Source organism: Meleagris gallopavo, chromosome 2 (genome assembly GCF_905368555.1).
Source record: "Meleagris gallopavo chromosome 2, MGAL_WU_HG_1.1, whole genome shotgun sequence".
In the NCBI taxonomy this organism is placed as follows: domain Eukaryota; kingdom Metazoa; phylum Chordata; class Aves; order Galliformes; family Phasianidae; genus Meleagris; species Meleagris gallopavo.
Window position 1 is genome coordinate 97,004,284 of NC_139405.1, and position 25,024 is coordinate 97,029,307.

At 43.5% G+C, this 25,024-nt stretch overlaps 1 protein-coding gene and 1 long non-coding RNA gene across 3 annotated transcripts; one reads left to right on the plus strand and one right to left on the minus strand.

Annotated features, from left to right (window-relative positions):
- The first annotated feature begins 4,024 nt into the window (after positions 1-4,024).
- TRIB2 (tribbles pseudokinase 2) lies at positions 4,025-25,024 on the plus strand. Of its 2 annotated transcripts, none has more exons than XM_085218035.1 (4): positions 4,025-4,176; positions 4,910-5,328; positions 9,195-9,487; positions 22,625-25,024. In XM_085218035.1, the coding sequence occupies exons 2-4, from the start codon at positions 5,059-5,061 to the stop codon at positions 23,091-23,093; spliced, it is 1,032 nt and encodes a 343-aa protein (XP_085074161.1). In that variant the 5' UTR covers positions 4,025-4,176; positions 4,910-5,058; the 3' UTR covers positions 23,094-25,024. The 2 variants fall into 2 exon arrangements, with proteins under 2 accessions (XP_085074161.1, XP_085074162.1); XM_085218036.1 differs by having other exon boundaries at positions 4,030-4,176; positions 4,800-5,328.
- Positions 4,441-5,959, minus strand: LOC146545097 (uncharacterized). Its single transcript, XR_014881624.1, has 2 exons — positions 5,341-5,959; positions 4,441-4,724 (listed from the first exon to the last, which is right to left on the minus strand). It is a non-coding gene; the product is annotated as an uncharacterized LOC146545097 (long non-coding RNA).

The window sequence follows — 25,024 nt, forward strand, 5'->3', positions numbered from 1 at the left end:
TGAACATGCATGTAAGCCCCTCATGTGCAGTTCATGCAAATGGGTATGTTTCTTGTTGAGTTCCCTCTCATTAATAGCTCATTTAGACCAAAAAAAAAAAAAAAAAAAAAAAAGAGGACTCATATACCACATGCAAAAACCACACCTCATATCTCTTTTTGAAGAACAAATGCTTCTCTCTGTGTACTTGAATTACCCTTTCTGATGTATGGAAGAAAGACATGTTTCCTTACTGTCCTACAATTTACCATTTTGCCTAACATGTCTTACTAGCACACTAGAGTTCCATAGCAAATGATTAACATTTTTCTTACAGAAAATAGAAAATTATATTCAAATTGGCAAGGAGATTCAGTCTTGACAACTGATGGGAAGGTACTCACGAGCATATTTTGAGCTAGCTATTTTGATTAATTTTGCTGGAATGAGACTGCCTTCTCAATATGACATTTCTCAACACTTAATAGTTGTTTAATGCTCCCAACAGGCTCAGCCCTGCACTTTGTAAATCAGCAAAAAATAAAATGAAGGTCTTTATTTTACCACTTCAAAAATTATTATCCTTTCTTTTCTGGTTTGCGTTTGTATGCTGATAATATATTTTCTGTAAAGGGACAAGGAGCAGACTGACCTGGAAAAGGAAGTCTTTTTTTATGTAGAACTGTCTTTGATCACTCACAAGACTTGTGCTCTGATCTAAGCTCATTGACATCAATGGAAGAAAGACTGCTGTCAGCCTGGGGGGAAGGGTTGGCTCCTGTCCACACAGTGTCCATATACGCAAAAGTAGATGCTAAAAGATAAAACATACTGAAAGTCAGAGTTACAAGTTACAAAAAAGATACTTCTCTTTCCCTTCCACAAGGTTAATGTTTATAACACAATTCAATGTTTTTTCACTTAACATTTTTTTCTTAGTTTCTGACACAGTAAACTCCAATTTCAATATCTATTGTTGCTGTTTACCCAAAGATAAACCTTGGGTACAGAAAAGAGAAGAGCTTAGTTCACAGTTTCTATCACATAAAAATGGAAGGCCGCCTTCATAGACGCATCTTGGACTCCAAAAAAAGTAGGAAAAGGAAAAAATAAGGTTCTCCCCTGCCGCTGAACTGTATTTCCTTCAGGAAGAGCCATTCCAGAGAATGAACTCAGAACTTCAATTATGGACATGATCATAAAAAAAATAAAAATTAAAAAAAAAGATAATTGCAGAATGCATTCTGACAAATAGTGGTATCTTCAAAAAGATCATGAGGATATCATGATCATTTCATCACATGCCATTCAACTGGTTAGCTCTTTAGTATCATTGATTGAGACTGAGCTATGTTTTATATTTCATGTTCAGAAAAGAAGTCTCTCATTTAATTGAATGAGAAAATATACTGAACAATGTTTGTCACTACCAACAGTTTCAAACAGGAACTTCCAGGTACTAGGAATAAGACGTTGGATCAGCCCATGGCACCCTTTTAATCCAGAATTCTGGCCAATGTGTTTTCAAGTCAAACATCTCTTCACTTCTGGTTAATGCCTTCTACATAAGCACCAAAGTTACGGAAGGCAGGCAGCAGATAGATACACAAATCTTTATTGCTGAGCTGGTCTACAGACTTTGATCCGACTTTTAGGACTTGACTCCTTTTCATATCTCAAATATTATATGCTGATTTTGCTCTACAATTTCAGCTAACTGATATGAATTATTACATCAGTAAAAACAGACACAGGATTATATTCATCTAATGTCTCAATAAAGCATATACTGTTCATTCAGAGTTTGTTCCTTTAACATCAGATTGAAATGCTAGTATTTTCACTGAGATATCTAAGAGTAGAAGTAATGTTTATGAAGTTTCAGGTTTGGAGAAAGATACCAAAGAAATTAAAGTATAATTTTTAAATTATACTGGAAAAGCTAAATTGACCTCATGGATAGACATGTGTCATTACTACTTTAAGAGGCATGGAAGGGCAGGAGTAAATTCAGAAACTGAAATGTGTAACTTTTTCCTTCCAAAACTGAATAGTTACATTTACAGCAAATGTATCCCCTTCCACTATGAATCACTGCTTCAGATTCCATTAAAAATCATGAATTTCCAAAAGAAGTCTTAGAGTAATCTAGATTTTTTCATCCATCTCCTTTCACTCATTTCTCCTGCTAGGCTTGGAGGCTCTGTGAATCCACTCCAGATCTGTTAGGGCTTGTGGCTCCAGCTAGTGCTGGGAAACTCAGCAAGTGAAACAGAAAACACTGGTTGAAAGAACAGAGATTGGTGCAAGAGCTTAGGTCTCTCATGTTTTGTCATAGTCAGAAGGAGTATGGGGTGGGGGGGGTGGGGAGGAAGGGAGAAATTGTGTAAAAAGCCATCTACTAAGAAAAGAATGTTTGATTTGGATCACAGGATGTGAGACTGGAGAACAAATTGCATAACTTTATGGCTTGTCCTTATTTGCAATGATTCAGTATCCGGCACTGCTCATCCCATTTCTAAAAATGGTATTGGTGAGTTACAGGGAATTCAGAGGTGAAGGGGACAACTGAAGAATGGAGGAAACACCTCTTCATTTTGAGGCAGATAGCAAGGACTGGGTCTGCAGGTCATCCTAGAAACTCTACAGATTACTGCTTCTTTGCCCTTCTCCACTGCCTAAGGGACATTCACCAAGACCAAATCTCAATAATATCTGCTGTCTGAGGCTCATCTGCCCCACTCCAAGGTTAATTCAGTACTACAATAATCCTTTCTCAGTAGTGTTCTTTTTAGAACTGCCTAACAGAGCACGGAGAGCCCCTTACATGGAGGAGGAGTGATGAGGTGAGTGTGATGCCATGAGAACTACCATCATTGCATCCATGCCTGTGCCTTCCCTGCCAAGACCAGTCCAATGTGGGGGAATCCCTACAGCCTCTCCACAGCCCTGCTCAGAGGCATTTCTTTGTCCCAAAGTTATCCTCTGAGTAACTTCGCCACCAAGGCTTTTTCATTATTAGTAGGCTCCCTTGAATCACCAGCAATGTAGAATCACATAATGACCTGGGTTGAAAAGGACCACAATGATCATCTAGTTTCAATGCCCCTGCTATGTGCAGGGTCGCCAACCACCAGACCAAGCTGCCCAGAGCTACATCCAGCCTGGCCTTGAATGTCTCCAGGGATGGGGCATCCACAACCTCCTTGGGTAACCTGGTCCAGTGCGTCACCACCCTCTGAGTGATCATCTAAAGCACATAATCATTAAGGTTAGAAAAGACCACTACAATCATTTAGTCCAACTACCAATGCCCACTAAACCGTGCCCCTCAGTGCCACATCTCCACATTTATTGAACACCTCCAGGGACAGTGACTTCATCGCTGCCATTCCCAAAATCTCTTTTCTCCCATTTCTAACTCTTCCCTATCCTGATGTGGGAGCAAGGGAGCCAAGACACAGCCTGCCCTTTGTCATTTCTCTGCAGAAGGGCTCTTCTGCCCTGCCAGGCAGTGGCCATGGAGCAGAGCACTGCTTCCCACACCTCCCTGTCTTCTTCTTACTTTTCATTTTACCTTTTTTTTTTTTAATAATAATTATTTTTTTTTCTGTCGTTGTTTTGAAGGGAACACCCCTTCCTCCCGGCTGCAGCTCTAAGGACGTACAGCCCCACGCTGCTCGGAGGAAAAAAAGAAAAAGAAAAAAAAAAAAAAAAAAAAAAGCAATTTCTTCATTGACAAAAAGAGAAACCAAACACGCCCGCTGCGGCTCCGGCACATGCAACGCACCCGGCATCCGCATACAACGGCTGCACTCTTCTTTTAGGAAGGTTCATTCCTTCTCGGGTTTGGAAGTTATTACTAATTACAATTAATTAGTTAACATCTCACCCCCAACCCGTAAGGGCATCCCCTCGAGAGACAGAATCCGACTGCTGAACAACCCCAAGCCGCTTCACCTTGTTTACCCCTAGCGCTGCTGGCGGCGGGGGGAGGTGGCCAGGCCGGGGCGGGGCGGGGCGGGGCGGGGCGGCGGGCGCCCGGGGCGGGGCGCGGCGCGGTGGGCGGCGGGGCCGGGCCGGGCCGGGCCGGGCCGGGGCGTGCGGCGGCGGCGGGGCAGTCAGCCTGCGCGCTGGGCACCGTGCGGGCGTGCGGCGGCCGGCAGCGAGGCTCGGAGCAGCCAGCGTCCCCGCCACGTAAGTAGCTTTGATGCGGCGCGGGGAGACGATGCCCTGCTGAAGGAGAGCGGCGCGGTCAGCCTTTCCTTCCCTCTTGTGCAACCCTCGGGCGTGGGGGGGAGAATCCCAAACGCAACCTGCGATCTGCTTTCTTTTTTTTATTAGTATTATTTTAAGCGATTGCACAGATTATCGCACCCGCAGTGAGAATTGAGCCCCCTTCTCGCAGTGTTATTTTTTTTTTCCCTCTTTTTCCTTTGTGCCCCCAATCCCAAATCCCGCTGTGCGGTGAAAGCGTTCATCCTCCCTTACACTTTTTGTTCTGTCGGAGCGGCGGTCGCAGCGGCCCCCAGTTCCCCTTCCCTCACGCGGAGCCGCGGTTCGGAGCGGCCCCCCCGGAGCCTCTCGCCGCGCCGCGCTTCCTTTTGTCGGCCCGGCGTCCGCTGCACGCTCCCGGTTAAATGCTCCCTCGCTATTTCGCGGGGCATTTTCGGAGCGCCGCGGGCGCCAGCGGCGGAGCTGCCACGCCATCTACAGCCCGGCCTCGGCAGCGCGGATCAGCCTCGCTGTAGAAGAGAGAGAAAGGACGGTCCCCGTACGCGTAGCGCCCGACTTAACCTTTTGTTTTCGCCCCGCGGCAGCGCCGAGCCCCGGCCGCGCCGCTCCCCGCCGCGCCGCCCCCCGCCCCGCTCCGCGCCCGGCCGCCGGCGGAACAAAGGGCGGCGGGCTGAGCGCTCTCTCCCCGTGCCAGGACGCGGCGCTGAGGCTGGTCGCCCGCCGCCGCCGCGCTCCCGCTCCCGCCCCCCGGCGCACACAAAGGCGGCCGCAGCTGGACGGGCGAGGGACCGCTCTCCACGCCAGGGCTCCGGTGCAGCGTCTCGGCTGGGCTTCTCCATACTCATGAACATACAAAGGTCAACCCCTATCACGATAGCACGATATGGGAGACCGCGGAATAAAACCCAGGATTTTGAGGAGCTTTCGTCCATACGGTCCATCGAGCCAAGCCAGAGTTTTAGCCCGAATCTAGGCTCGCCGAGCCCACCGGAGACCCCGAACTTGTCGCATTGCGTTTCTTGCATCGGGAAATACTTATTGTTGGAGCCTCTCGAGGGAGACCACGTTTTCCGAGCCGTACATCTGCACAGTGGAGAGGAGCTGGTTTGCAAGGTAATGCCTCACCTCCTTGTTATCCTCACGTCTCGTGTCAGTTTTCCGTGTCTCGCAGGAGGGCCGAATGCAGCCGTGGGCTTCAATTATTAAACACTTTTAAAAATGAAAGGCGCAAGAGCAGCATTCAGGGCGCATCCTGGAACTTTTCCCTCTCTCCAGACAATGGCCACGTTCTAGCGGTGGCCCGCAGCCAGCTCTGCCTCTCACCCCGGGGACATTGTTCTGGAAAGAGCCATCCTCTAAGTAGGTCTTAGCGGGAGTTCAGGGCAGGAGAAAACCTTGTCTTCCCCACTCTCACTCCTCAAAATGGAATGGGGAATTGCCAGCTTGTTTGGAGGTATTGGGACCTGCTGGCTGCCTCAGTTTTTCTCCCCATCCCTTGTTCTGGGACGGAAGAGGATGCGGAAGCGGGAAGGTCGCAATCAGCTTTGTCTCAAAAGTGATTTAAAAAAGAAAAAAAAACCCACATTGAATGAATCAGCCCGAGCTCCCTCACCATGGAGCTTGTTTGCAAACATCATCCTCCCCCATTGCACAACTGAGCAAGAATAAAACCTGCACACCTACGGCTTTCAGAGGAGCAGACAAAATAGCTGGCCCGCTCTTTGTAGCCCGTCTGCCCTCCATGCCTCCTCCCTGATTGCTCTGCACTTAGAGGTGAGCTCTTGGAGGAATACCCCCACATGTGTGCACGTCTGTTGAGGGATGTTATGCTCCTTTTGGGCTGAGGGAATATTTTCCTTTGTTCCTAAATTGCAGATTTCATTGTCTGTAGTGAGCCAGACTCGTGCCCCGCAGTAGTAGTTCTTGTAACTATGGAGCAGATTGCAACCTTGCAGCAGGCGCTGCAGTATTTGCATTGTTCCTGAATTAGAGAATTGTGCCCTTTGGCAATGTTGGGTGTCAAACTAATGCAAAAACTGAAAAGTAGACGTATTGTAACTCGCTCACATTCCAGGGATTAATACTCGTGTTGCTGATGGCTTCATGCTTGTGTGCTCAATTCATAAGTTCAGGACTGGTTCGTAGCAGGGAAGTGAAAATAATTGCTCCCATTTCTCTCTTTGTGGAGCCCGGAGTTCAGGGAGCGATTTAAATGTGCTCATTGATTGAGTTATACAACCTGATGTTAAGGCAACTTCGGACTTTGTGTGGTTATTCAGGGGAAAAAAGGGCCCATGACTTTGCAAAGGGCTAATATTGCATGCTGAAGTGAATGCTTTGTTACTAAACTGAAACAGAGCAGGAGAATTTCTAGAATGAAAGCCAGCTCGGTGCAGCAGCACAGTGCTGCACTCTAGGACACTGGCATCTTTTCATGAAATAAATAGATCCCACAAAGCTGCTGCTCTGTGTGAAATCATAGGTGAACTCCTGTGGCAAGTGGTGAAGCAGGGGCTCTGCTCTCCTTTGTTTCCTGTTTGGTTTGCAGGATTAAGGTGGTGTTTTGGTAACAGCAGGAGTGGCGTGGTTGCAGCTCACAAAGGCTGGACTTGATTTCTTTCCTCCCTTTAAGCTGTATGTTTTTAAGCTGATCCCGACATTTCAGTAGTATCAGTTTTTCCATATATGCAAGGCACTACTTCTAGCAGGGCTCCAAAAATATAATCCTGGCTCGAATTTTGGGTTTGTGAATATGCAGTTGTCAGTCCTGAACTCAATTTAAAGCCTTCTTTAAAATGCCTGCGGTAACATGACTGCTATTTGTCAAGTAGCCTTCCGGCGAAGAGACCTGCTATCTGGTATCTTATTGAAGATGCTCTTGGAGATTGCTTGCACAAACATTGGGTTGGATAACAGACACATACTGATGATTCTCAAGATTCATTTGGCTGCACCCACTGACTGTACAGATGCCGTTATTTGCTTCAAGGCTCTATGGCATCCAAACAATGGTAACTTCTCACTTCCAATTCCCAGCGAGAACTAAATCAAACTGCAGCTTATTGGACATTTGCTGAATTGAGGCCAGGGATTTTAAAAGCTGGGATACAAAGAAGCCTTTTATAAAAGGTATTCTACTCTGTAGCAGTGTGATGGTGCTTCCCTTCTCCTTTTCAAACACCGCGCTGGTACAAATCCATACCTGCTTAACCTAGCCCAGCAGCCAGAAAATGTGGCAAATTTCTATCAGGACAATCTGGTTAGGACAGAGTTCTGCACTTATTTCACAAGGGATTTGAGCTCTGTGAATATTCCCACTTAAATTTTATTTTACAGCAGCCTCTTTGTAGCACGGCTATTCACTTAGAGCTCTGAGATATAAACGTCAATGAGTTCTCCTCTGGAATGATTTACACCCGGGTGATTTAAGCAACACCCTTCCCCTCCCAAGTTCTGCTTCCTTGGCTCACTGTGTCACCAGAATGCCTCCATGCTGATCTGCCCCCTGCAAAACGTGTGGGATCTGGCTGGCAGCCCTTAAGGTTGTGTCTGCTATGCTGGAGTGCAGCCTCACAGGTGTGGGGCGAGGAGGGGTTTCTCCATGGTGTGGGTTTGGATCCTCTTCTGGAGAAGGGGACGGTTAGGATTGTGCTCTGAAGCAGTGCATGGTGCAGGTTGTGAAGCCTTAGGGAGATTTGGATTGAACTGTCTCTTTAATGCCCAGTCCTGAAAGCTTTGTAAAGGTTCAAAGAAAGCAAGGAGATTTGCTTCTGGGAGAGTACACAAATACTTGCTGCTGCAATACAAATGCCAGATAGAATGCAAAAATAAGAAACTGTGCTTTAAACCAATGTGTTTGGTGGCTTTACCAGGCTCTTCAATTTTGTGTTCAATTAAAATGGGACGTGACTACCTTAAATTTTTTTTACCCAAGTAACGAAACACTGGAGAGCGAGTTACATATTAATAGCGTTTTTATACTGGTGGAAACACTAATCCCTTGCTTTGTAGCACATCCGGAGCAGGTATAATTAAAAACAAAAATCCCTGCCATCAATACTTGGCTTATATTCTCCTCCAGCACACTGACTGCTGTTATTCTCAATGAAGTCTTTCTTCTTCGTGTAATGTGGGCATTTCTCAATCGACTCACATACTGATTCATTCGTCATCACTAGATTATAGTAACTTTTTATGTTTGGGTTTCCCAGCAGCCTTTTTAATTCCTACAGCTCATTCACAAGATCAGTGATAACATACTCGCTATTAAAGGGACACTTTGCTTTTAATAGAGCACTCGACTGAAGCACAGAGAGCTCGGGGTGGTTCTGCCTTTTCCCTTTTGAAGGGTGTTTGTCTGCACTCCAACACTGGGGCTGCTTCCCTGGTTGTCCTTCTGATCTCATAAACAGCCATTGTAAAACTGAGACTTTGAAAATGAAAGTGACTTTGCTGTTTGCGGGAGGGGAAAGAAATGCAGGAAGTAAATATGAATGGTAAAGGATGATATTTAAACTTGAAAATCTGTCAATCGTTAATGGGTTAATAAAGTCAAGAGGGAGCATGTGGATCAGAGTGGGTTTAATCCGACAGCTTTTCTCAAGGCAGAACTACTGATCAAATTGTCTGTGAGTTTGTTTGGATGCAAAATAAACAAGCTTCAGTCTGAGAGCTGCTTGTCACTGATCTTTAGAGCTTAATTCAGATTACGTTGTTAACTTGATCAGCTATTAGCTAATGAGTCTGTTCTTGCTACAAATTTTGAAGGCCTGCCTTTCTCATAGAGGCTCCATATATGTGTTGTGAGGGGCTGCACAGCTTGTTTTGTCTTGTTCTCTATGCCGTGAGCCCGTGACATCCTGTTTGCATCAGTACAGTATAAACTGTGCTCAGAGGTGCTCTGTTAACAGAACTAGATACGGTGTCATTCACTGTCCTTCGCAGCGCTAACCCTGGCTTTACTGTCGTTGTTCCTGCAGGTGTTTGATATTGGCTGCTACCAGGAGTTATTAGCACCATGTTTTTGTCTGCCTGCACATAAAAATATCAACCAAATTACTGAAATAATTCTCGGGGAGACAAAAGCGTATGTGTTCTTTGAAAGGAGCTATGGGGACATGCATTCATTTGTTCGCACCTGCAAGAAGCTTAAAGAAGAGGAGGCAGCCAAACTCTTCTATCAAATAGCTTCCGCTGTTGCACACTGCCATGATGGTGGACTGGTACTGCGAGATCTGAAGCTGCGAAAGTTTATTTTCAAGGACGAAGAAAGGTAAGAGCATCCCTTATGTTACAGGTGGGGGGTGTCTGAGGTCAGGTTCAGTGTTATGGGATGCTGTGCTCTTCTTTGTCACCCTACAGTTCATTTGTGGTGCATGAGGGGTTTCACTTTCCTTACTTTCCTCTGCAAACTGATCATGGGATGGATGTACCATGTGACCTTCAGACTTAGGCTTTGGAGTAAAGTAAGTACAGTGCTGTTTGCATCTGTGCCTGGCCTCTGCAGCTCCTCCTCGAGGAGCACCCTCATTCCTGAGCAGAGGATGTCTCCTGCAGGAAGGCTCTGTGGAGGTGACTGGTTTAGGAGCTCCACTAACGTAAATACAACTGGTGTTCAAAGAGGAAAGGACTAAAAGATCTGCTCTGTTAAAGACAGTTAGAGTCTGAAATGGCTCATTCCAGCGAGCAAGCGTGAACAGGAAGAACAGCAAGTGGCTAATGCAGATATAGGTTGGAGGGACGGGCCGGCATTGCTTTAAAGGACCACTCTGAAGACAGCTGCTTGTTGCCCTGGAAGGGTCTGGAGGCTGCTGCTGAGGGTATTGTCTGCAGTAAGACTAAAACTGCCTTACTGCTGTGTAGGTGCCTGCTTTTAGTATCAGCTATTCTAGTACTTGGGGAACTACCCTTTTTTGGTTTTATTTTTATCTCCTTCCTACGTGCTTTTTTTTTCTCATTAATTGTCTGGTTCATGATCTCAGGGGGGAGATGGAAGACAGGGAATGAAGTAGAGCTGAGTGCTCCAGGTATGCTGTTGAAATGCTATTTCTGATGCTGAGCCATAGCTATACAGTTGAACCTTTGGAAACTTCACGTCTTTTTCCTTGTGGCCACTGGTTTTTCTTAATTATGTTACGTCATGTATTTTCTTGCAACTTCCACGCAAACCATCGGGGTAATGAACTCTGCCAGAGTAAAGTCAGGCTTTCACGGACAGATTAAATGGGAAGAAGGCCAGCAGAAGGAAAAACTGAATGGGGACAGAGCCTCTCTTTGTGCTTCTTCATGTCCTGATGGAGGATGGGGAGATACTTTTTCCCTTCTGGCTCAATCCCACAGGTTGTCTGAAAGCTTGCTCAAGCTGTCGAAGAGAAAAGTAGATGTTCTGGAGAGAGTCACTGAGTCACAGAGTCACCAATGTATATCAATTCTATTTGGGGCTGTTTGTGGAGTTACAAGAAAAGTAGGGTTTTCTGAAGGCTCAGGAAGTCCGTGGTCGGAGAATGACAGAAAGCTAATAGACAATTCAGTCATTAAAGAAAAGTTTCTGATCCTACAATAAAAAATGACAATGTCTGTCTTGTTTAAATATTCTCTATTTAAATTTTATTAAAAGGTAAGTTTTCTAAAATGTACTTCTGCTTGTAAAGAGATTAAAAGGAGTAAAGTAGAAGACCGTTTCTTGGTTCAGTTCGGGCAACTCAGCTATTCCCCTTTTTCTTGCTGCAGACCCCGTATGTATGATTACCATTCACTTCTGTTCTAATAAGAAAGCTTAAAGTGCAGCAGGCTTTGTGTCCATTCAGAGAGAAATGCAAAGCAAGTAGATGTAAGCTGCACTTTCACGACTTTTATTCTGAGTTTAATAATTAAACATCATTATAGCACCTTTGATGTAGATAACAAAGAAACTTGTGTGGAGTAGGTGGGGATTTCTATTGTAGCTGATAATGTCCTTACATTAAAATGGATTTTTCCTGGGGATATGCAGAAACTTGCCTGGTTTCCTACGAAGGACAGGACTGGAGCCTACTTTCCGCTGTGAACGAAGGCAGCATGAGCTCAGAGCTGTGTAGTGGGGGCGGGTGCAGGCCCTTGCTGAATACTTTTGAACTCCTACCCTGCTGCTTACTAGGAACTGAACGCAACCCACGGCACGAGGCCAAGTCCTGCAGCCACCCAAGAAGAGTGGTGTGTACTATAATAGCAGTGTTTGCATTCGTGAATGCTTTTCGCATAACTAGCCTGCGAAATCACACAGTTGCTCACTTTTGAACAGTGTCTTCTAATTGTACAGTAATTCTCTTTAAAGGTCAAATATGACTTGCTGGTTATTTTTAAGATAACCGTAATGTGGTTCTCTTCTGGATGTGCTGTTGGTTTGGATGTAGGGAGGTATTGCAATCCTTTCTCCACTAAATAAACAGTGAGATGAAATAGTGGGAGATGGAAATAGAACCTCTCAGCGACTGGCTTTTTCACATGCTCTGATCATCAGACTGTAATCAGTTATCACTTTCAGTCAGCTGCTATATTTAGGCTGAAAGATCTTCCCAGTCTTTTGGAGTTCACAGCAGTGTTGGTGCATTTCTCGCACCCATCTGAGCTCATGGTTTGGGAGCCTGCTGGCATTGCTCCTGTGCTGACGGTTGGGCTAGGTGATCTTGAGAGGGCTTTTCCAACCGTAATGATTCTATCGTTCTGAGCTGTCTTGCATTCAGAAACTGCTGTCTGTGAGATGTGTTCTGCAGAATCTGCTTTTCTTTGATACCTGTGGTAATGCAGGCAGAAAGAAAAGAGGAAAAAATGGTGTTTTAAGAAAAATCTGTGAACTCTGCTGCTGTGTGTCACCTGTTCCTTACTGGAGCTCTTTTTCAGCAGTTCTTTTCCTGACTCTTTCCTCCAGCCTTTTGAGAGAGTTGCCAGACTGACTGCAGGAACCAGTAAGAGTGTGAAAGATACATAAAGGCAGTTCCATTTGTTTAAAAAAGAAAATCAATTAAAGGATTTCATAGTACATGCTCCTTCCATTGATCCCAATGCTGCCCCGGTAGTTGGGTATGAAATTGGAGCTCGTGAGTTTTGCAGACAGGTGAATATGACATTAAATCTCTTCTGACTTCATTCCCATTTATCTAAACTACAGCTGGAATTTGTAAAGATTCAAGAGCTTGATCTGGTAGAGTTAGGAGTGCTCTCTGCTCCTGCTGATGTCACTGCTCGGAATGCATGTTATTTGGATGTTGCAAATTACAGTGCCCTTTTCATAACAGTAATGAACGAGGAAATAAAAAGGTGGAAGAAAGAGAGGTTTGAGGCTGGTGGTGCTGCGTGTTTTGTAGGAGTTTTGATCTTACTAGCAGCGTTCTCTTGACATGCTAAATCAAAGCTAGACTGTGATGATGTGTTACATCTTGCTATTGTGTGTATATAAATATCAGCGCTTAGATGTGAAGTTCCACACTGCGGAAGCCAAACAAATCATCTGTTTCAAGGTGCTTCATCTTAGAACTTGAGTCTTGAACTGCAGAAATTTTGAAGATTGCATGCCATGAAAATGATGTGTGCTATTGGCAAGCATCTTAGGTCTTTTGTGTTTTGTTTTTGTTTGTTTCATATAAACGAACATTGGGAGGTAGTGTTTTGGGGGGAAGTGCGTCTATGTTTTTCTGTCTGTAAACTGTAGGTGAAATAAGCAAAATATTGAAATTTCAGAATTAAGCTGCTTAAACCTGCAGCTGATCTTGATGAAGCAGAGCATCTAAGACATTACCGCATGGCTGGAAATGTTTTGTAAGGCTGGGTTAGCAAGCAGCAGCACATCCATTAAATGAGGGCAGTGACTGTCAGAGTCCTGAAAACATGGAAAACACTTAATTTGCCACGCTGGGTCTCACCAGACTTTTAAAATTACGTATTAGATTCTTGGCTATTTAAAAATTGGGTCCTTAAGCTTCTAAATAAAATTTGAATCCAGTACATTGGAGACGAGCAAGGATAAAGCATCCCTTTATATGTTTTCTATTTCCACATGTGTCGGTCACATTTCTCATCCTGGATATGAAGATGGGTCGGTGTTGCTGCTGATCTTTGCGGTGCTCTTTTGATTATTTTTGCTCTATTCCCGTTAATGGTATTTACGGTTTTATAGTCTGCCCTCATAGCAGGCCCTTGGGCAGAGCAGCTCTGCCCTTCTGGCATCCCATAATGATGTTGCAGAATGGGCAGGGCTTTTTAGGTTGCGCTAAAAATAGCGGTATTCACAGGATAGCTAATAAAACAGTTCATCAGTGTGATGTATAGCAGATGCTTTGAGAGAGCCACCTCAAAGATCTCGGAATTAAATCAAGCATTTATCTGCTGCTTGTCCAATGGCTTTCCTAATACAAGAACATCTCTGCTGTCAGGGAATTATTAATTTTTTTAGTGCTTTTTTTTAAGCCTTTAATTATATTAAAATATTAGCTGTTGTAACATTTGAAGTTGTTGAGGAGAAAATTAAAATAATTTTGGTATTTAGATATCATAATTTTCCCATATACTGAGTAAATGTGAGAAGTGATTGATCGGCGGGCAGGATTCAATACAAATAATATCATCTGACACTTTCTGCTCTGTACCAGGAATTCACCTAGTACTTTTGCCAATTTAGAAAGTGTGTTAGCATAACATATTTATTTGATGCTTTTAGAATTGTTTTTTCTCCTCCCCTCCCCGAGTTTCTCAGCTTTAAGTGGATGATGCTAGTGACCTAGTTATGTTATCTGCAATCCTAGTGGTACAAACCTGATCCCACAAAAAACACAGACTGCTTGTACATATGTGCCTTTTTCCAAGTAGACATTTCATTTTCTGATAGTTAGCTGTAAGTTTATTTCCCTGTATTTGTCAAACTGTAATCCAGTCAGCACTTTTTCCCCATGGTGTTAAGAATCTGTTATTTTACTGATGACTAAATAGAGAAGAGGTAAGTTAATGCTTTCTTTAAGTTCTGGTTTTCAAATGCCAAGAATATTCCAAATAAAGCTGATCTTTACCTGTTTTGGTGTTAAGCTCTTCACCTTAAGCTCAGTGGATGAGGACTGCATAATGCTACTTCTTTAATAGCAGAGAATTGTAGGTTAAAATTTCAGTCCTTCTAAACTATTACTATTTTGCCTCTTCTGAAATTTGAGTAAGAAGGCAAACTTCTCTACAAATCTCTTCTGTCAAACTTCGGACCTAGGAGTAGCTACACAACTGTTCTTTGCAGAAAAGTTTGTGCTTCCAGTTGCCTTCTTCGGGTTTGGTTGCAAAGCTCCTCGTTTCTCCCAATGTTCCTGGGATCAGTGTGCTATGGATTTATTGCTGATGTGATGCCTTTCCTGATGGGGCGTGGGAGGCAATCTGCAGATCTCAAACATCATGTCAGCTTTGTGAAGTGCTTAAATCTCCTGAGGGCATATGGAGCCACAGAGGTTAAGTGTTGTGCCTTAGGTCATGAATGAAAGTAAAAGCCAGGGAGAAGTTGACTGCTGGTTGGCCCCACGATATATCTCAAATTCCAAATGGGCTTTGAGTCCAGACATTCAGCATCCTTCAGTGAGACCATGAGTGGTTAGAGCATGTGATGTAGCTCCTATAGAGTCTGCAGCAGGTTTTGCCCTCAGACTGTGCTGTCTTCTGGTATTTGCTTGGTAGCTGGATATGTAATACCTTATCTCCCTTCTGAAGGGCAGTGTGGGATGCAGCCCTGTGGGGGAACCTAGAGCAGTAGAGAAGCCCTGCTGGAGTCCTGCATTTACTTCAGGCTGCAGATTGCCTCTGTGTTCTGCCCAGCCTCTCCCACCACAACTGCTGACAGACCTTCCTCACTGTGTGCTGCGGTGGTTTGTGTTGGCAAGTGCCCGTATCACTTTCTTATGATGGCTCAGCACTACGTTTGGATTTGGATGGCAATTCGCGTGGTCACCAGCTTTTTGGAAGGCTCTTTTGCAGGGGTTGTCACATTTCTCCTACTGTAAAGACTGCATACTGACTTTCTGATCTTTTCTATACTTTCTAAAAGTCTACTGACTCAATTCTGCATTGCATGTTGGTTGTATTGGTTGGCATGGCTGGATGCCCATCGCACAATGCCTGTCACGAGATTCCTCTTCCTGAGGACATGCTCTTTGCAGTCCCTGGAAAAAGATGTTTCTTGAGAGATCTTGCACTGAGAGTTCAACATCTGGCCATTTTGAAGACTTCGAAAGTTCCACCCATAGATTCAGTGCAAAATATATTCTGTGTTGATTTCTGAGTCTGCAGGCCTTTGAGCTGGAAAACACCTGCAGTGCCAGCTGCTATGGTGAAATTCTGTTCATGTATATTTTTCTAATTGTCCTTATCACGCTGTGAAATTACTTCAAGGTTGGGAGTGAAAAAGGGAACAAGCGGACTATAAACAGGTATCAATTTTAATTTAGTTTTAAGCATATGCTTTTTAGTAGAGATATATTACTTAGGGGCAGGTTACAGTCATCTAACTGGAAGGTTTGCAAGTTGAGTTGTGGCCCTGCTTTATTTTGGAGGTGCTGGGCTTCCACTGCAGGCTCAAAAAATCTGGAGCTTTATTTGCAATACGTGGTTACATGAGCAAAAAAAAAAAAAAAGGAAAGAAGAAAACCAACTGTTTTCACTTTTTTTTTTTTTTCCTGTGAACCTTCACCATGCATTGTTTGTACAGACCTAGGAGGGAAAAAAAAAAGATGAACATGGCACACAGGTGAGAGCAGTGCCTTTTAAAATTCTGACCTTTCTTGTGATCTGAAAAAGTAATACCAAGGTGAAGTAGCTGCCGTGGGCCAGATGCTTATCGTATAATGGCCTCCTTGCAGGGCTGTAACCAGGCCTCTTCATGAAAGGTTCTGCACTGGATTTCAGAGCCCTTACCCCACACAGTCAGTCATGCATCACTGCCTTCCTCTGTGCTTTTTGGGAAGCTTGTTGTCACCTTAAGCAGTGAGGGCATGGAAGAAGCTCAGTGCACAACACACAGTCTGGGCTGTTCCCAGCAATCCTGTCTGAATGTTTTAAGGCCAAGGCCATGGGGCCTCCAGCCGTACCTAGAAGACTGTGAAAGGTGGGTCTGGGTGCACTTTTTTAAGTGGAAACCAGCTAAAGTCAAGTTAAAAGCTCTAAGTGTGGCATGTTGACAAGGGGATGTGGGGCCGGATAGGATCCCGTTGGAGGAAGGGTGGGGGGGATATGTAATTTTTAGAGGCTTCCTTATTCCACGGAAGTACCGGTGAGGGAATCTTCCCTTAGGAACAAGGTTCATCCTGTAAAACCTTTTCTGCCTGCAAGTCCCAGTTGCCTCTTGAAACATATCCTTGAGCCTGTTTCATTATGCAAGAGACGGTTTGTCTGACAGCCTCTGTTCAGGGCTTTTTTTTTTTTTTTTTTTTTCTTTTTTTTCCTGGAGTTGCGTAGGATGCTGTGCAGTGAACTCCCAGGCTGTGTGCCGCTATGTTTTGGAAGGGATCATAGCAGCGAAAGGAACAGGATTTAAATTGATGGCATAACATTTCCCCTCTGATCCTGAGCGCCTTGCTACCCTGGGAGGAGATCAAGTAGTGCCAAGTTCAGGATGGGTGTTTGCACCAAGCTGCAAATCATCTGTGTGGGATTTCATTAGCTGCCATCTCCATCTCACTGCCTCCACGAAGGTTTCTGCATTATTTAGGAGAGATTCCTTTAGTTAAAGTAATCAATTAATAAAAGAGAACTGTTTCCAGTGTCAAGCTTTTTTTTTCTTTTTTTTTTTTTTTTTTTCCTGCCTGATGGCATAATTGCATTCATGCTCATCTCTGTGATGAGGTGCTAGCAACTGACCTTGATTAAATGACCTGTAAGTTATTGGCCACACAGGAGCAATCCCTGATCTCATGGGCAGTTATGGGTTCCTGTTGATGGCTTGAGTGCCTTCACCTAGAGAAAGGCTTTCCTGGCCTTGGTCAGAGTAATGTTGAAATATGAGAGAGGATTGCTTGAGTGCCTTTGTGTTTTTTTTTTTATCAGCAGGTTAATTTAGGGGGGAATGTTGTGAGGCGCCTCTTCTCTTCAGAAGTTGCTCTTTTATGTTTACCTGCAGTTTTATCACTAAAATGGCAATTTGGATGGCAATTTCAATTCAGCTGATGGTTGTTCTCTGATCTTGGGAAGCATGAAGCTGCTCTATAGGATCTGTAAATCTGGAATATCTCATTTTGACCCTAACTGAATAGCAAGTGGCAGATGTGCCTGTAGTCTGAAGCAGGATGCCTCCTTCCAGGGTAGCTGATTTTTGGTCGTCGCAAAGGAGGTGATGCTGGACTACAACTGTGGGCACAGTCTGCAGATAGTGTTCCCAAAATTGTAGCAATGGCTCAGCTGTCGTTCAGGTACTGTCTCCCATCAGATGGCTTTAGGGGCAGGCTGGAAACAGCTGCTTTCATTGATGCAGGTATGGAGTCTTCCACTGCAGTGAATGAATAGTAGTAAAAATATTTTCCTCTGAAGTGCTCAGTCTTTCAGTCAGTATTTCTGCTTTAAATGTTCCTTTTTTTTTTCTTTTTTCTTTTTTTTTTTTTTTTTTTTCCCCCTGCCTCACGAGCCCTCTGAATAATTCCACTGATTCTGGTATGGAAATCGTGTTTGCTTTTGGAGACTAAGAGCGGAGCAAGCGTGAACGCTGGGTTCTTACAGCCGTGGCTTCGGTGTCAAAAGGCAGGGGAGTAGTTTGCCAGTAACCCGTGAGCTCTGCGGGGAGGAATAATGTGAATCACCCTGGAAAAAAAGGTGTAGGATGTGCAACAAAGCCGTCCGCCAAAAAGGGGTGCTAACTCAGGAGGCGGCATTGAAGAATCTTCTGGAAGACGTTTAATTGATTAGGTTTTGTTACATTACTGAAGAGCGAAGTCTGAATGCATTCAAGTAATGAATGGCATATTGATAAGAAATTCAGAGTGGTATTGTTTTTCATGGGTTTCCCTGACGGTTTCTATGGGGACAAAGGCGCATTTCCCGTCTGAGTGCTGCTGCTGCCCTCTGATTGCACTTCTGTGGTTTCATTCACCAGTAATGGGAAAGCATTCATAGGCAGAATAGCTTCCCCTTTTTAAATAGCCATGATTCAGGGTTGTATTTTTTTTTTTTTTTTAACGCATTAGACTAATGCAGTGTTTTATCAATGATCTGATAGATGCATAATGCTCTTTTTCCAAGTGCTTATTCAGGGTCTGCATTAAAACTTGAAATTATGTACTGTAATTACGTAAGCTGTGACAAAAGTCTTTGTTGCCCTACAGTGTGTGTACAAAGTAATTCTCATCCGGCTTGGGCACTTGGGCAGTAGTTTATGTTTCAGCTTCAGGGATTAATTTTTGTTGCAACCATGTAAATGGCCAGACTCGAATGCTGATGCTTTGGAAAACTTTTTTCTCTTGTGGGGGTCCTTCAGCTGGCTGATGTGAGTTAATTATTTAAAGAATGAGAGGTTTGGTGGTTTTGTTTTGTTTCTAGAAATGTGACTTTATCGAAGTAGAATGATTTCATTTTTGTTTGTGCCTTCTCTTCTTTGTAATAGGAAGTGCTTCAAAGCTGATGTTGATTTCACATTTCAGTGTTTGGTTTCGAGTCTGTCCCCTGCCTGCCAAGGGCCAAATTGAATTGGGTTGTCTGTTTGTTCTGCAGTTGGATGCGCTTCCAGCCTTTGCTGCAGAGCCTCTGTGTTCTCAGCAACTCCTTGCAGTTTTGAGGGTCTGTTTGTTGTTGTTGGCTTCTATTCTTTTTTCCTGGATATTTTATTTCAGTGCTTCCTCTGAGAGAGGAGGTGGAGGGGAAGAAATCGGTGCTCATCCAGAGTGTCTGTGCGCATTTCTCTGTTTTTAGATCCTCTCTTTCCTGTTGTTCTCCCCCCTTCTCACCACTCTAGAGGGAAAAAATAAAAATCTCAGACTTGCAGAAAACAGAGCTCTTTTAGGCAGTGCTTGAAATCTGGAGGAAGGGGAGGCTAGCCAGAGCTGGAAGCCAGGGATATCTATTTCTCTCAGAGAGGCTGTACAGTCAGAAATAGCAGCTCCTAAGCCAGGCTGCTCCTTTTCAATTGCCTGAAAAAAGCATGAAATGGCTGTAAAAAGCGGAATGATACTTGTAGTTCATAGCAGCATGCCACCCAACTGCGCAGTGACTGTGTGCTATATGCAAGGCTGAGGTGAGTGGAATTGCTGTCTCTTAAGAAGCCAGGCTGGCTTGGGTCTACCCTGGCTCTGGGTCACGGGGGGCAGCCCAGAACAACACAACCTAGGGCCTTCAGCAGCGACATTTCATGATTGTTTCTATGCATGGTCTGTAGTTTCCTCCTCCATAACAACTCAATCCTTAGGAAAGTAAGAACATCCCAGTTGTTTCTGTAAAGGGGAATGTCACACTTGGGCTGTGTACCCAGCAGGTGGGTGCTCAGGTGATGCAGATTGTGAGGGAGATGGTTGTGTGCTGAGGAGGCATCTAGAGTGCAGCCAGGTGAAGGAGACATTTCCTTGTTTTTTTAGCTTGTACATCAGGGTGTTAATGCGTGAAGGTTTGGGGGCTGGCTAGAAGGGTGGAAGAGAGTTGAACATGGTATTTTTGTTTGGTTTGGGACCTTTTGTTTCCTCAAAGACTGTCAGCTGAGTGGGATGAAAAACCTGGTTGAGTGTTTGCTTCATTTGGTTGCAGATTATGGAGGAGCAGGCAGATAAGGGCCAGCTGTTGTTCCATTTGCTTGCTTAAACAAAACCTGCTGTAGCATGCGTGGAGCGCTGCTGGCTGCAGAATGCAGCACCTTGCATGAAAATGGAGGGAGGGATACTGCCTTTGTGTGCTGCATCTGGATTTTTAGCAATACATTTCTCCTCTAGGAGAAGATGGATTCTGAGCTTTTTTGACATACCTTGCTGCCTGCTTTTTTCAGCTTTGTGCTGCATTCATCACAGAAAAGAAGAGATTCAGGAATTAAAATAATTTTCTGTATAGCAGCTGCTGAGTGAGCTGTTGCTTTAAATTTTTTTGGCAACAATCAGAAATGTAAAACAGGGTAGGAGAGTAAACACCACTTCCCTGCACTGTTGACACTCCAGTGGCAAGGCTGTGTGTGTGGGTGAATTCTCTCCTCCAAGTTGTTTATAAATAGCATACCCTGCCCCATTCCCTCTGTGTGCTCTGCTTCTGGGAGCAGCAGTGAGTCGATGGCTTTACTGGCTGGTGATTCAGTGACTTAATGCACGTTTGAGTAGCTGGCTTCTCCACTTCATTGCTACACATACTTTTCTGTGGAAAAATTGAGGTGGGCAGTGCAAATGGAACCACAACTCGTGTCTCTGCCTTCCCTTTCATTTCTTCCTCTCTGTTCTCTGCCCTGTAGGAGTATTTTTTCTCCCTGGGCATTTTGCCTTGCTGCTCTTCCTGTGCCACACAAATGTGGGAACACAGTGAAGCTGAGCGTGCTGGAGGGACCCTTCTCTCCCTGTTTGGCACTCCCCTGTTTGGGACCCTCTAAGCTGTGTACAGAGGGAAATTGTTGTAATCTTGATAATTACAGTCAGTTTCTCCTTGCAGCCAGCTTCCTGTGTGAATATTGCTGCTGTAAAGTATTGTTGGTGTGCTAACAAGCTGTTGTCTGTTGCCAGAAGAAGTGCTGTTAGGCTGGCAGTGGGTACTTAATCAGGAAGCAGGTGTGTTGCACAAACCCCATCAGCATCCGCACTGGAGGAGAAAACAGTGGGCTATTTAATGAAGGAAGGAGCTGCCTAAACACACTCTGCTTGGGAGCCAGGTATCCTGCGTTCTGTATTTATGACTTCCTGATCCAAGGCATGTTGCCAAAGGGGCTTTCACCTCTGCTAGGAAACGTCTCTAGCTGTTGAAAAGGTCCAAGTGTCATTATGAGAGTTTATGGCACACTTGTCTTTGGAGTGCTCCATGGAGTGAAATGCTCTTCTGTTGGTTCAAAGATGGTAGCACTGAGCTGCCCTGAAACCAAGTTCCAGGCACAACTACTCTTTTGCCACTCAAACCCAAGCTATGTTGTCTTCAGTAAACATTTAAGAAACAGGGCTTTCCTTGTCTGTTTTTAGCACCTGTGAAATGATGTGTTTTAGTCAAAAGACACACGTTCTGCTTTCTGGAATGAAGTTCAGTCTCTGCCTGCGAATGTCTGTGATACAGGGCAGGGTATGATCATGACATTGGACTAGGGTTGATCACAGAGAACCATGAGGTTAAGGTGTGAGGACAGGAATGCTTGCAATTGATCCCTGGGTTGCTGAAAGTCTGCACTGCTGCTAGGACACTCTTCCATCTGTATGCACTGGGCAAATCCTATTGCGTGGTGTTCATTCTACTCTTAAAGCCAACTATTGCTGGCAAATAGTCTAAAGGATAATTGCTAATCCTTTTTGGTTGCCTGTGAAAGGGCCAAACTTTTGAATATAGTTACAGATGTTAGCTGTCCAAATTAAAAGGAAAGAAAGGTTATGTTAATCTCATGCCATGACAAGCAACTTTGGCATTTTTTTCTGTCCTTGTATTTATAATTGAAGAAAATTATTTTGCGGAGGTAATTACTGTAGCACTATGACAAGTTCATAGTGCTTTGCAGGCAAAAAGGAGTTTGCAGTCACGATAAGGCATCTCTTCCATCCTTCTGCAAGCCCACTGCTAGCCTCTGTTCATTCCAATGTGAGGCATTTTTCTAGTTTGGCCAAGTAGATAAGCTCACTGTTCATCTTGATGTTCAGCTCACCTGATCTCTCTTTGGCTGAAAGTTTGATTACAAAGACTGGAATTGGTTAAACTTGCTCTTCCTGAGTATAAGGATAAGGCAAAATATTGGTTAGTCAACAGGGATTGGTTAGGGTCAGAGCAGAAATTTTTATGCCTCTCAAGCCTTGTGCAAGTAAACCATTGGCCTGTGTGAAGGTGTCAAAATAACTTCATCTATTTAGGACTTGACTTGGATTTGGACATGTGTCTTGAACAGGAATGGAGTGCAGTCAACGAATAATCATGAGACTCGTATCTCCTTTTGAAAATTGTATTTATAGAAGCGTTATCAAACACATGAATACAGCAGTTACTTTTATGTTTTTAAAAGACCTTCCCGATGTGTTTACTAGACATAAATGCAACTGAAATCTTGTAACAGTGTATGGCAATATTCTTCATATGTCTTTTTAACTGGTATCTATACGTTAACTGTAACAACAAGTACTGTGAGTGGGAATCTAAACTGATGCACTTCAGTGGTTGTTGGATTTTGTACGGTATTTTCATTACAATCTTTGAACTGTAACAGCCCAGAATATGTGTTCTGATCTTTGCTTACCTTACTTGTTTTGTGTTTGTTTTGTTTTGTTCCTTTTGCCTGCAGGACTAGAGTGAAATTGGAAAGCTTAGAAGATGCTTATATTTTAAGAGGAAATGATGACTCTCTTTCTGATAAGCATGGATGCCCAGCCTATGTGAGTCCAGAGATCTTGAACACAAATGGCAGCTACTCTGGCAAAGCAGCGGACGTATGGAGTCTAGGTGTCATGCTTTATACCATGCTAGTTGGACGCTATCCTTTCCATGACATTGAGCCTAGTTCCCTCTTCAGCAAGATCCGGCGTGGGCAATTTAACATTCCAGAAACTCTGTCCCCCAAGGCAAAATGCCTCATACGTAGCATACTGCGTCGGGAGCCATCAGAAAGGCTGACTTCACAGGAAATTCTGGACCATCCATGGTTTTCTACAGATTTTAATGTATCGAATTCAGGATATGGTGCTAAGGAAGTATCAGATCAGCTGGTGCCTGATGTCAACATGGAAGAAGACTTGGACCCATTCTTTAACTGAGCACAAAGACTGGTGTTCAGAAGGTACACAACCTGGAGATGGACACATGAAGGAGCCCTTCCTGATGGTGTTAAATCACATCCTGCATCAGCCTAGCTTGGTAGCAAATGACACTCGGAGGTCCTCGGATTGAGAAGGAACCTCCACAAGGAGCTAATATAACAAATGTAGCATGGGGACAGACTGGGGGGTGGGGGGAGCTTGCTATCAGGTTAGATTGATTTGGAGGAGAAAAGGCAGCATGGAGCAATTGTAGCTTCTCACCTTTCTGGAGCCAAGGAGACTGCACATGCCAATTCTGGTGCAGCTATATCACTCCTGATTCTGTTCCATTAAAAATAGTGGTAACTCACAACAAATAGAAACTTTTTGCCTCAGCTCACATCTTGGCATCGCACTGTTAAATATTTAACTTCAGCCATTATTCAGGGAAAGTACAATTGGCTAACATTTTTTTTTAATCAGATGTCTAATAATTGATGGGATTAATTTAAGAAAAAATTTGGTGCACAAAGACGGACATGAAAAGTGGGTGCTAAAAACAAACAAAATTTCAGTCATGTCTCTTGATAGCTATTTTCAACTCATTTCTTCTAAATAAACTACTTAATATTCTTGTCAGGAAATGACATTTTAATGCTTTGTTCCCTTAAGGGGAAGTAACTGTCATTTAACAAGCTGTTCTGTTTTGTGTCAAATGGTTTGTTGCAGGAAGCTATTATAACTCGAACTTCCAGATGCATTACTGCTATAATAGGAGAGAAAAAAAATGTAATTTTTTTAAAAAAGATACGAGATACTGGCTTCCATATCTGCCATGCTGCACGTATATGACTAGAGAGGACAGAAAGCCCTTAATCGTCTCTTTATCTGAGAACCGATCTCTTCTTTACCTGACTGGCCCACATGTACATAGAGGGCTCTTTATTACTGAAGAAGAGTATTGTGGGTTGTTTTTTTTGTTTGTTTGTTTTTCTTCTTTGAATTCCTCTCAACTTGGGAAATGAATTGTTTGGGTTTGATTATTATTTTTTTTTGTTTATGTCCAGAATAAGAAATAAGAGGGTATTAATAAGCTGAACATTTATATTACAGATATTCCTCTTGAAACATACACAGTAATATGCACCTTTTGTATTGTCAAGACTTATTCTATTTATTGAAGAAAATGTCACAGTAGTGATGTATTAAGCCAGTACTTCAATTACGGGTTGACTTGGGATGACATGTTACATGCTGTAGTTAACACACTTCTTTTCTGTTCAGGTATTTCTGTCCCTAAATAACTTTTAATTTAGCTTTTTTTGTTTTTGTTTTGTTTTGTTTTCTTTTTGTTTTGTTTCTGGATAGCTTCATTTGATTTAGACTGGCAAATGTTTTTATTACTGCTTTTATATTGCTGTATGATATTGAAATCTCTTGGCATAAATATTTGTGTTTCCAGTACCTCAGTTGTTCTGATATTACTGCCTGTATACGTTTTGTGAAGTGGTCATGTTTTTTGGGTAGGTACATGTGGACTCTGTAGTATGTAAATGTTACTTGAATTTGTGCTTAATTATAGTATGTGGCATGTGCGTACAGCTACTTGGCATTTGACGTATGGATGCTATTTGCCTGCCTCGCAGGAAAGTTATGGTCCCACTCTCAAGAGGATGTTTCACAGTTCTTTATCAAGAGACAAAGCTAGCTGCAGCTGACCTGCCTTGGTTCTATTTTGGTAACTAAGAATATAAAGGAGTAATGTTTTTACACTCTGAAGATGGTGCTGTGTCAAGAAGGACTTTTTTTATTTTATAAATACCTTATAGGAGGAAAGATTGGTGATGTGCATGGTGGGGTTTTACTGCCTCTGGTGCTTTGTCATGTATTTGGTTTAATGTTTTTGTCCTAATCTCTTCAATAAATAAAATTGTGCATATTTAACTAAA